The sequence below is a fragment of the Larimichthys crocea genome, chromosome VI (genome assembly GCF_000972845.2).
Source record: "Larimichthys crocea isolate SSNF chromosome VI, L_crocea_2.0, whole genome shotgun sequence".
Taxonomy (NCBI): Eukaryota; Metazoa; Chordata; class Actinopteri; family Sciaenidae; genus Larimichthys; species Larimichthys crocea.
The window spans coordinates 3,774,600-3,787,665 of NC_040016.1; the positions used below are offsets into that span (position 1 = coordinate 3,774,600).

At 42.8% G+C, this 13,066-nt stretch overlaps 1 protein-coding gene across 1 annotated transcript in view; it reads right to left on the reverse strand.

The window, feature by feature from the left end:
* The window catches only part of lrig1 (leucine-rich repeats and immunoglobulin-like domains 1), a 35,246-nt gene extending 23,957 nt beyond the window's left edge, over nt 1-11,289 (reverse strand). The window contains exon 1 of the mRNA XM_019255827.2: nt 10,075-11,289. Coding sequence (XP_019111372.1) covers nt 10,075-10,277 — 203 coding nt within the window. The 5' untranslated portion in view covers nt 10,278-11,289. The remainder of the gene's footprint in view (nt 1-10,074) is intronic.
* Nucleotides 11,290-13,066: the final 1,777 nt, after the last annotated feature.

Consider the following 13,066-nt stretch of genomic DNA (forward strand, 5'->3'; position numbering starts at 1 on the left):
ACAGCTCCGAGCCGCCTGCCTCCTGCCCCTCCATCCCTCTGTCCAGACGTGAGAGACGGCCCAGGAATGTTTCACAGGCCTGCCGAGAGATGCCCGCTTGTTCCCAGAGTCCGGGGACACTTTTTACCTGATGCAACACATTCCTCGGCCTCTTGCCCCACCGTGGCCTTAAAAGACCGGTTAGTGTGGAGGCTGGGGCTCAACTCTGAATGTAGGAATGGATATTAGGTAAGCTAATGTGAGGTGGCTGGGTCAATACCATAGCAAAAGACTATTATTTTCTAACAATCATACACACTCCGCTTCTTAAGGTACTATTTATTCACATCAATCTTAATCTCTGCCTAACTTGACAGATTTCCCTTTCTTGTCTTCTGTTCTTGATTGCAGATAATGACAGTCTCCCTCCCCAAAGCTTTCTCCCTGCGTGTGTGTGTGTGTGTGTGTGACGAGATAATAGCAGAGCATGTGTCTGCCCTCCAGGTGCAGGTCTGACAGGGAAGTGTGCGTGTGTGTGTGTGTGTCTGTGTGTCTATTTTACGATCATTTACTGGGGCACCTCCCATTGTGGCGCAGATCACTAAATTGTCGTCCCCTGCAACAGGAGGCAATTACCTCGTTATGGTGCTAAGCTAAGTGAAAAATCACACGGCTTTCCAATGGGCCGCCTCTGCCTGGAGGTACACACACGCACACGCACACACACACACACAGAGGATGAACTCAGGAGAGTGCTGTCATCTGGAAGAGCAATCGCTAGTTTTTAAATCAACCTGCTTCTGGCACAAAACAGGTCAAGGAATTTTACTAGTGAACCTTGCATTACAAGCAAATAAAAGATTTACCCAGGAACGCCACCTCCCCTCCACAAAGAGCTTTGGTGAAGAAAACTGGCTATGCATGACTTCATAGGCATGGAAGTAAACGCTTAAAAACGGGGCAAAACAGAACAAAGGGACGACTAACAAAAAAAGAAAAAAGAAAAGCAAGTCACATTTAAAAGCCAAACCTGCCATACTGGTGCTAAAGGCCACAGCAACAAACAAAACTGGTCCTTTGTGTCTGTACGCAAGCATGCATGTACCTCTTTCCCAGTCAGCTATGGTGTTTACACAACTGAGCCTTTTTCTCTTCATCTCATTCAGCCAGATTTATTTTCTTTCCTATCAGATCAGATAAGTTTCACAGCGTTTTAACACCTACTGTATGAGGCCACGGTGATAACGCCGGTTTCACTCCCTCTCTAGAAACCCCCCCCCCCCTCTCTCTCTCCTGTGGAGGGATGGGTTGGGTGTTGTTGAGGGAGGGAGTGAGGGAGGACTCCAGTGGTTAATGCTTTCCAGAAAGTGACCTTACAATCTTGCCTTTTCTGGCCGACTTTGCCTTGGGATCAGAGAAGCCTAGAAATCTTTAGAGTTTTTGACTTTGAGAGATGTAGACGTTGACACCATCGGAAACAAAAACACACCGAGACGAATGGGAACCATCCAAATAACCTGTCAAGCTTTACATTAGCTGCAGAGAACAAATCAACGATAGCACAATGGCTTCCATTAGTTTACATCGCATAACTCAACTAGCCGGGAAAGGATGTGTGTTCAAGATGGGAACAGCCGCTGTAATTAACCATGGCAAACACTACAAAGCAGTTTGCCTTAATGCTTCAAAGGCAGCATTCCATTGTATGGTACAACTAGTTTATACAAATGGGCTGGATTGTTTGACATTAGTCAGCGGGATCAAAATCAAAAGCACTCTCTGCCAGGTACTTAACGAAAGAAAGTGTGTGATAATTCAAGGCTCCATGTTGAGCCAAACACTAGCTTTCCCACTGAATTCAAGCTGCTGCTGACTCACGCACGGAAGCCAGGTGACCATATGAAACGTTATTAAATCATCCATGCTTTAAAAGGACAATTTGATTTGATAAAATTGATGATCATGTCATTACTCTTGCACTCACGGTTGTTTTACAAGTATCACTCTAATTTAATTCATCACTTTTTCAATTCATTAAACAATCATAGCCGCATGCCGAAACATGCTGGGAATATTCTGGTGACACACTGCAGCCTCCATTCAAAGTTTCTCTGAAGTCCTTGATTTCAAACTGACAAATTTCATATTATATATATACACATTTGCCATCTATTATAAACTGCACCTAGTCAAACTTTCGAAACTTTCGTGTCCCAAGAATCTGCACAAAAGGACAGCATAGCTTTTTTTTCAGTCGGCAAAAGTGTAGAGACACGAAACTGCAAAGCAGCTGGAAAGAGGGCTGGTCTGGGATAAAGAGGTGCCGCCTTTCTAACCCCACCCAGGCACCACAACCTGAATGCCCCCTGTTTGAATATCAGGAAGAAAAAAGGTTCTCTGTGTAACACGGCAGAAAGTTTAAACACAAGGATGCAACACAGTAATATATAGAAAAATGTACACGGTAATGTCAGAAACAAACAACCGTTGGTTGATCTGTAACAGTGTCACGATCAATCAGTTAATTAATTCATACAAAATGAATTAATGACTCATTTCCTAGAACTGCTAAATGAGGCTTTTCTCGAGTTCCACGTCACTTGCAGAAACTAGATTTTAACTTTCTATAGTCCAACAAAACTCAGCCAACTAGTGGAACGATGCGTGAGCAATCTGAAATATCAGCTTCAAACGGAGTCTGCCTGGAAAAGACGTCTTGAAAAGACAATGTGAATAACTCTTAAAAGGCCTGTCTGACTAAGCAAACTGTCTGGGGGTAGACCGTCATTGCTGGACCATGTAGCTGATCTGACATATAAAACTCATTAAAGGCCTTTAAAAAATAGTTGTGTTATGGGTGCTGTGGGAGTACAGGAAAGCTGGGAGTACAGGAGTGATGTCATAGCATATGACACTATGCTTGTAAGTCAGCACACGGTCTGTGTGTGGGAGAGGAGATATGGGGAGGGAGGAAGAGAGCGGGGACTCGCACATACAAAGATACATCATCATTATCTTTCCCATTTCTATCACAGATAAATACGGTGTGAACTTTGCTCGCTGAAAGTGTGAAGTGATGAGCCTTCTGTAGTCCAGCTGGGAGACAAAGGACCTTTAATGTGGTCGATTTCAGAGCATCATAAAACTAGTCAAATAATAACCTGAGTGTCTGAGGGCCAGGCACGAACACACACATACACACACACGACTCTTCCTGTCATTAAGGGCCAGTTTTATAGCCGGGCAACTGCAGTGAGAGTGTATACAAAGCTAACACCAGCTCCAGGCCACCATTTTACACACCAGTCAAACAGAGGAAGGAAACGGGCAGAACAAAGCCAATATCTTATCAACTTTGACAAGGTTAAAAGCACAACCCGCCGAACAAGATTTGCAATAATAAAGATAAATGTGAAGAGCTCAAATCTGAGTAGAACGCTAGTAAGATCTTGGGAGGCGTGAAGGAGAAACTTAGGTGCAAGATCAGAGAAACGTAGCTCTGATGGGATCAGCATATTTCACCATTTGCATTACAGATTCCCACCGCCCCCACATACACACACACAACTCAACAAAGCAGTTGCTCCAGCCTTTTGAAATCAGTTAGGCTAGGAGCGTGACTCAGTTTCTGAAGTTTTCCGAAGCAGGAAGGCAGGCCACATCTTGGGGCCATGTGCACTGCCATACTTCACACTGCTGGTTTAGGGCTGAAGCCGGGGATGCAGCAGGGCATTCCAAACAAACAGGGAGACGGCGCGGAAAAAAGGCCCTGAACTAGCCCGAGGCACTGCATGAACCCACGGCTGGACCCGATGACGCCAGCCTGGACTTCTCCAGATGAGAAGCACAATAACACTTATGCTGTCCACACTGCATACATGTATGTACACACACACACACACACACTTGCATTTTACACTGGATACTAGCGTAACAACAATGTAATTTCTTACAAATGGCGCCAGATTACTTCATTATGGAGTAAAAGGAAATGAGTGTCCCCAATTAATCTGAAAGAATAACATAAGTGCTGTATGTCTCTTTAGTGGGGCTATTGTTTTAGTACGGCGTAGACAGCTGACCTCTCAACTTCAAAGCAAAGAAAAAGACAGGATCGTTAGTCAATTTTGTCCTGCTTATTGTTTATTATACTGGGAGAGCACATTTGTGTAATAATTACACTGCAGCCCGTGTTGAAATAAGTATCTAAATAGCGTACTGTGATATCTTTACAATTTAGGTGCATGAGACTTTGCGGCTGTCTAGACAGCGAACCTCTCATACTCCTTTCCTTCCTCCAGTATCAGAAGGTACAGAGGCTAACACGGGGGACCTTCGAGGCTTCACTCACTTCTTGACGTACTGCCTGTTTTCTGGGGAGAAACTCCTTCACTTGCACAGCACCCCTCTCTCTGTCTGTCGAAGTCACGCTTTTTTTTTTTTTCTAACATCTTCTCCTGATTTTCAAACTCTTACCAGATGTAGAGAATTCACAGATGATTCATCGATCAAGCCCACTTTGTAGACACCGACTTCGGGGGAGAGGGAAAGGTGGAAAAAACTTGGCGCCTTAAAGTGTCTTCACAAAAAAAAAAAGAGGAAAAAAAAGTGCCATCTATTCTGCTGACTGGATTCCTGTAGAATGACTTGTGGCAGCAGCTGTTTGATTGTCATTAAAGCCGGTGCGAGGCCATGAGCTCATTCCATATCTTTATGTTAATGTCAGACTTTATCTCTTGCTATTAGGGCAAGGGCTCAACCTTAGCTGTTCCTTCCTAATTTGTTCAACTAATGTTTTGCTCTTAAATGGTTCAAAACAAGGATAATTTACAATAAAATATTGATTGCTGCTTTAAAATGTCCATATATGAAGTCCCTGTACTTTTACTATCTGACTTCACACCAAACAGCCTGATAAGGAAGGAAAAAGTGAAGAGCAGCTGATAAAAATCAGTGCCAATGATAATATCATCCTAAACCATTTCAAACACTCCGGTTTGACTTTAAAATACCCGCAAGACGACATGCGAGCCACAAGGCTAGGGAAACTATGACAATGAACAAACTTGGTATAATCACTCCCAACACCACAAGATTACAAGGCTGTGTAGCAAGAAACGCTGTAAAAACCACAAGGGGCTGAACCCTGCTGAGTGCTGCTGCTGCTGCTGCATCTCTGCCCCAACTGCTGAAATTAAATGTGAACCTGTTTAATCAAGAAAAGACGCATTTCTGCAGCTTGTTGTTCATATGTCAGCCACTTCTACTATAAAATTCAAGCTTACTAACAGTAGCAATGGCCAGGATAGAAACACTGTACCAAGACAGCACAGTAGCATTCTTATGGATTCATATGTAACATGGAGTAAAACACTACTAATGAAAATAAAGAAGTTGTGTCTGTACGTGACATACAAGCAGACAGTCCTGTAATGTTTCATTTCCTCTGGGTTTTCTCAGTGTGTTACAACATGTGTGACAGTGGTTGAGGTTTCTGACCGCTGACAGGACTTTCACCAACTAACCAACCAGCCTGAAGGCAACAGCGGCAGCAGACCGTGACATTGACAAAACAGTTCCATGCAGCGGGCGGAAAATGTCCCTCCACCACCTCCCCTCGTATTCCCACAGGGGCCAGGTGATCTGCAGCCCCACCCTCGGCCGGCCAGTCCACAACCACCCAGCTGAGCTCCCAGCCCCTGCCGGGAAACCACCAACACAAACCCATTTCCTGAGGGGAGAAGCCAAAACCAACTGTTGGGGGTAGTGTTTACCAATAAGGCTGCACTGTGAGGTTTAAGACTACGGCTTGGGGTTGCGTCGCAGCAGAACGTTTGGTGTACACCAAACATTATGGCCAGCACAGTGGGAAACTTAGGAAACCACTTTGGAAATGCTAGGTTACAAAGAGAACCATTCAAGATCAGACTTCTTTTCACCAGGAGTTTGCTGCCAGTTGGTGATTCAAAGACTCAACACTGACAAACTTCATCAAAAACTGTAGCTTTGTGTAACGTTAAAAAAAACAGGCTTTACAATCTCACATGAGGAAAGACGCTGAGAGACACTGGCAAACAGACACCATGGATCTGCTTTATCTCTGTCCAACTACAACAATCTCAGCCTAAATCACTAATGTTCATGCTTTTATTTACTTGCAAAACCCCATTACGCCTGTGGCACTGTGGACAAAAATGCTTTTTATACACATTACCGTGGCTGCAAATAAGATAAGGCACCAGTCCTGAGAGGGAATATGTGACTGTGTGAGAGTAAACTTGCTTTAAATGTTATTAGGCTATTCATCAATCAGAAACCATGGATAAACATCTGAGACTGGTGGTCAGTTTGTTAAATGTTAAGAACACTGATATAAAACAGCAAAGGACATACATACAACAAGAAAATTCATGACTGAAGAGCCTTTAAAAAGGAGACACATCAATGTACTGTGGATACGTTTCTTGCAATACATTATTTTTTGTTCCTCTTTAAGGCTGCGTTCCAATCACATACCTCCCTCCAACACAACCCCGGTTCCCCTCAATCCCTCACATCTGCCAGGATGTCATCAGGATGTGCCAACATGTTTGTTTCCTTGATTCCTCATCAAGATTGTTTTCTCACAGGGGACTATTAAAATCAGGACCCTGAATGGAGATTATTTGGACAAGTGGAAAGCATTAAGGGTTTTTACCCTCACTGCCACAGAACTGCAAGGTCTGCTACTGATGGATCAACTGCCAACACCTACCCTCTAGCCACCTATCTCCCCAGTGCACATGCATCAAGGTTTCTCAGTATTCATCCTACAAAATGCTCCGAGAGTGACTAAAAACAGTACCTCAGAGCAGGAGGTGAGAGTGTATGTAACTTCCCGCACCCACTTTATGCAACTTGTTTGAAATGAATCATCATGTCCTTTTAATTCAACAAATTTAAGCTTGCAGGCTGGCATTCAGGTGGGGAAAAACAATTCATAGGTTAGAAGCTACCCCCACACAGCTAAAGGCTATCAGTTTGATCTAGCTCTGTATATGATGGGTTAACCAGAACTACTGTTTTGGTGGCATTTAGGCAATAGTGGCGGGGAAATCAATCATTGTTGTTCCAGAGGTATTTTCTTGTTGACACAAAGAGTAAATTGCAAGAACTTGTTTCCTGTCACAGCAAAGCATCGAAATAGCTTAAAGAAGACAGGTTTGACATTTCATGTGTACCAGAAAGTGTCACTGCTGCCACTGCTCCTAAAAGCTCTGCAACGCTCCTACATGCTGGTGGAGACATGATGACCCTCCTTACCAAATATTTCCCTCTGTGAGCTGCTACATAAATGTAGGTACTACTGCTGCGTTCATTACTGTAATTTCAATTTAATAGCGTGCATGGAGATAATTGCAACAAATCAATGACAGCTCAATCGTTCTTCACCCACACAACAGGGTGGGAAAACTCCATTTATCTTAAGCTGGATTTGTCCTCTCTAAATGAACTACGTTCATGTCATAGACAGTAAAGCAGATAATAGAGGACTTTAAAGTAAAGTAGTTGTACAAAGCACATGTATATGTATGCTTCTTGTTGATTAACGACTGCAGTCACGCATGTTTTAGCGACTTGTTCAGCATGTAAATCCTACAGTGTTTCAGGTTATTGAGAGATTCCTCCGAGCGTTTAATCTGCATCATGTAGAAAGGACAAATGCTGGACTAGGTGACTTGTGTTCACACACACACACGCACACACACACACACACCAATACTGCCCTCCCTACTGACACTGCTCCTGCTGCTGCTACTTTCTCCCTAGGGTAAACATAACAGAGACAGTCGATCCCACACTGATTTCGCTTGGCTCAGACGCCTGAAGGTAGAGATGGACAAACGCACTTTGTTTACAACCGAGGCATCTCAGCCAGCTCTGTTGACAGGATAAAACTATTATTGTCACACTGCACTGTAACCACGTTCTTTTGCATCAATACTAGTTTTCCTTTCGCTGTGAGTAACAGAACATACACACACATACTCTTGGACAGCAATCTAAAACTAAAATAACGACTTTCAAACCAGAAAAAGTAATTTCATCTTCTCAAGTAGACTAGTAAGGGACCCTGTGACGGGATCACACTGGGCCACAAGTGAAATTGTCTCTACTTGTCTCTTTGAGCTTACAGTAATCATCAGCTAATCTGGTTCATTTCCAGACTTCAGAGGACAGCTAGTTCCCTTCGAGTTACCCGCCAACCCAATGTGACTATCTTGAGTGGTGTGGAAATATGCAACCTAGGTGTTTTAAAAGATAATTCAAAGCCATAAAGCCATTCCCTTTGAAAACAACAAGACTGTCCTTAAATCTTGACTGATAAGGTTCAGTCGAGATAATAAAGTAGACTTGGAATGAGACGCGGGTTCACACAGGACCCTATCTTTATGCAAACCAAAAGGTTTAGAGCAGCTGTGTCAGACGGGACATTTGTCCCACAGTAGTTGTCCATTGTCCACAAGGACAGGAGAAGCAGTGTGTCTCTGCGTACATGCATGATAAACAGCGTCTGCACTTCAACTTGGCTAAGTGGTGCTTCAGGGCAATGAGGCTACGCGGGCACAAGTGCTGTTATTCATGTTTTTAGAGGACTTTTTAAAAGTTGCATTCCTCACTTCCCAAGGGAAGATAACCCGACTAACACAGGAACCTGGGAGCCAGAGGACTCTTTGGGTCTTTGGTCTTTTAACCCCACATTCCCAGTAACACACACACAAGTAGATGCTGAAAATTCTGTAACAAGATGCCTGGTTGTCAGTGAGGAATCACATTTGCCACTGGACACAGGGGTTGCCGCAATGTTGATTGGGAGGACAGAGAGTTGTGTTGTCTGTAAATAAATTGTGTCATTCAGTTTGATAAGTGCTTAAGTTCCCCAAACACTGGAGGATGTTCCATGAAAAATGTCCTAAATTGGCTCATTTCCTAAATGAGCTGGCAGACAGGGTTTCAACTGTTGTCAGTCTTGTCCCGAGGATAATTCTTAATTTGCAAGAAATGTAATTTGTGTACTATGGCTTGCAACACAGAAACAGGAATTAGGGTAATACCTGTCATAAATCTGGGTGAATAAAGCGGGGGTTTATTAGTTATGACATGTTTGGTTCTATTTGTTTACTCACCCTGAGGGGACAGCTTGTTCATTCTAACACTGGAAACATGAACACATTTTTTAAATTACGGACAGAACAAGATGATAAGCCACGGCCTGTGATATTTAATTACAGTTCTGAGAGTTAATTCAATTTGAGGGTAAAACAACTTAAAATCAAGGCACATTATAGAATAAATGTGATCATGTTTAAAAGGGGCAATTCAATTGAAATTGTCCAGCTAACATTGTAAAAGTTTTTTGTTATGCACAATATCTCAATGTGCCCTTGAGCAAGGCATTTCACTCCTGTCCACTCCCAGAATACTCAGTGTTTATGTGTGTGCCTGTTATATTGCAGTAAAAACAAGTCACCCAGCCTGATTTTTAAAAAAGCAATGCCTCAACAAATAATGTTGAAACAGACAACAGACTCAAACTCAATTAAAGACACCCGTTTTGCCGACAACTTCATTCAGGAATTGCACAAACAATCCTAATCAAGTTACAACCTGATGTGCCAACTCTGTCTGAGCAAATGGAGCTGGTGGTTAGTGTTCAAAGTGAGGGTGCAGGGACTTTAATGAGGTAACAGGGGGTCCCCAGCAAAACTGAGGAACGCTTTCATTGTTACTTACTTCACTTTCTAATTTCACTCACTCTAAAGTTGCTGTTGTGAAGAAGGAATAGACAACTAATCTCCTCGTTAAGAGTTGATAGACAATTTGTGCAACTCAAAGCAGAACCGCAAAAATCTTCTCAGACGGGATTTCCTTGAAAGAAACCCGGATCAACAGGGGTCCACTGCCTTGTGGGAATTGTATTGTTAGTCTTAATAGAGAGAGGGAAAGTTAGTAAGTTTGTACACTTTTAGGCACTTTTATTTTCTTTACAAACCCCGTCACCCCGTTATGGGCTGGTCAATAAATAGGCTCGGATAACTTAAGCGCTTTACTTACAAGGAAACAGTCCGGACGGGAAGGTCCAGAGGCGTAGCTGTCAGCTCCAGGTTGCTACAGTCCACTGAATCTCCGTTGCAGGTACAGTTCAGGGCACAGGGTAAATCTGAACTCACTCCGTAAGTGATAAACAGTTCGAGCGACAACATTAAATAAAAAACACAACGAGAAACACATCCAAGCCGTCCCAGGGACGCCGCCATTTTGTATCCAGTTTTAATAGCGCGGCCGCTGAGCTCTCTCTCTCTCCTCGTACCCACAAAACCGGAATATTAACGCAGCTTCGCAGAGACCTGGAGCCTTTCACAGCACATGGAGTGTCTTCTTGTAACACAGAGGCTAGTACAAACGAGTGAGTCCCCGCGAAACGTTTTCCATCCCAGAAACAGTCATTTAGCACACACACAAGTTCCCCGGTCCCAACTTTCTCCTCGGTGTCCGACGCGGGCTAAAAAAAAAAAAAAAAAAAATCTGTGATTCACAGATTCAAAAGTAGCTAAAGCGAACTTGTACGTGGCCCTGGACGTAAGTTTAAAAGGTGCCAGAGAGTGTTTAGAAAATGCTAAAAACTAATTCCTCGATAGGAAAATAGCTTTTTGGTGGCATGTTTGAAAACATGCAACAGCAGAGTGTTAAAGGACACCAGCAGGATACTAGCTCTCAAAATAACTGTTGATCAACGGAGCAGCAGCAACAACAACAACAACAGAAAAATGGTTCAAAACTTGGCAAAACGGCTCCACGGTGACTTCTGACGGTGTTGTAAAATGTCCACTACAAAGTTGAAGGTGTAGTAAATAAGTTAAGACCCGCAGGAACTGTGCCGACAAACTCCAGCGTTGCTCTCTCTCAAGCCGAGCGCTTCATATCGTCCCAATCTCCCGAGAGCGCTTCACGGCTGCAGCCGAATAAATCCAACTTTGATACACACACACAGTCCGTTGCCGACAGTTTATCAGGTGCAGTCTGCGGTCACAAAATCTCGACGATCCGATTAATAGCAAAATAGAGTCCCCCCTCCTTCCGACCGTGTACCACCACCATGAGTTTTTTCCTTTCTTGAGTTACTTTTCCTTTTTTTCTGGGCGATCGCTCCGTAGTCCCACGTTGGATGCACACAACAGCGCTTCCAGAGTCCGCCCATGACTCGCCGCGATTGGCTATCGTGGTTTGATGGGCGGGTCAAACTCTGACCTCATTGGTCGTTACGGGCTCTCCGTGCACCGCGGACTTGGGGAGCCTTTGAGCGGCTGTCAGTCAGCGGTTGCTGCCCCCGCCTATGTTTCCCACCCCGGGGTGTGAAACCGCACCACCTCCTCTCACTCTCACTGCTTCTTAAAGAGACAATCACCGGGATCAAGCCCTGTAATCGCATTATAACAAGCCATAATAACATAATTGGTTTGAATGCCATAACAATGCCATTTAACGTGTTTGTTAGTAAGACTGACTGAAATACAGTTTTACTTGAAAAAGAGAAAAAAAGGGGGGCAGAGAGGAAGTTTCTCCAATCTTCACACACGGAATATGCAAATGCAACTCGTATAACCAATTACCTAATGTACCCAATTTTCTTAATACTATCATTACTAACTATTATATTAGTAGGCGTGAGTCCAAAAAAAAATATGATAATGATCACACGCGTCAGATCTGTAAATCACCATCTGTTGCATGTATTTGCACCGGTGGAAAGTACACTTACGCAAGTGCTACACTTTTGAGGTACTTGTACTTTATTTGAGTAATTCAATTTTGTGTTCATTTATACTGTATACCAGTCCACTACATTTCAGTGGGAAATAGTGTACTTTTTTTCTAAACTACAATTATTTTAGTATGAGTTTAGTTACTAGTTACTCTGAAGATTCAGATTATTAATGCCAAATATTATCAGTAAATAAAATATTCTACATGAATATAGATTAAGGAGTACATAAATCCATTAAAATTAGCCCCATCTTTACCAGCTGCAGCAATGAAACATACATTAATTTAAAAGTCAACACTGGTACTTGCATATAAGCATTAAATACACTTAAATTACCAAAAGAAAAAAGAAAAAACTCATCATGCAGAGTGGTCCATTTTAGAATAATATACTGGATGCATAGCATAGCTGGAAATGCTTTTTATAAGTCGTATTGGTAATTCCAGTCTTAATATGACAATGAAATAATACAATTAATTTAAGTGACCACAATGAATACTTATAGACTTAGGTGCATTCAGTTGATGCACAAGTTTTACTTGAGTATTTTTATTCTGTGGCAGTTCCTTAAAGTAAATAATCAAAATACGAGTTGCATCACTATCTATTGATGTTTTGCACAGGTGTGTCTGTGCATCGATGTGCATGATTGTGTACTAACTTGGTGTGCATTCTTATAGTATGTGAGCAGGCACACCCATTTGGTGTGTTTTGTCCATCCAGACTGATCTTTTCACCGTTTCAGTGTGCCCTATAATAGCCACATGATAGCACAAAATTCATTCCAAATGTTGAAGTCAGTGTGCGCCCGTTGTCTCAAAAATGCACATCTGTGATAAATCAGTGGTCCTGTCAGCCTCTTGGCCCCATGAACAGTTTTTTCTCATCACATTTTTTTCCTGGCACTGACAGACAGGATTGATTGACTTTGACAGAGCTATTGTGATCGCTTCGTGTTGGGAGAAGTCCCAGATTTCATTGCCATTAATCACAGTAGTGAGGACTCAGATATTCACACCTGCAGCACTGCAGGCAGTTTAGTGGCACAGTTCCTCGTTCCTTTTCCAGTGAATAGTCAAAGGTTTCACATTGCATCATGCATGTGTGAGTGAGCACAGTAGCCTACAGGTGAGGCCTCCAGCTCGTAGAAGCAAGGAAAATATCTGAGAAATGAGACCCTGTTAAAACATGACTTCATTGCTGATGGAAAACTGAGTAATGGAGGACAACCAATATTAATAGTCCTGAAATTCTATTACTTTGAGACTTGAAAATAGTTTA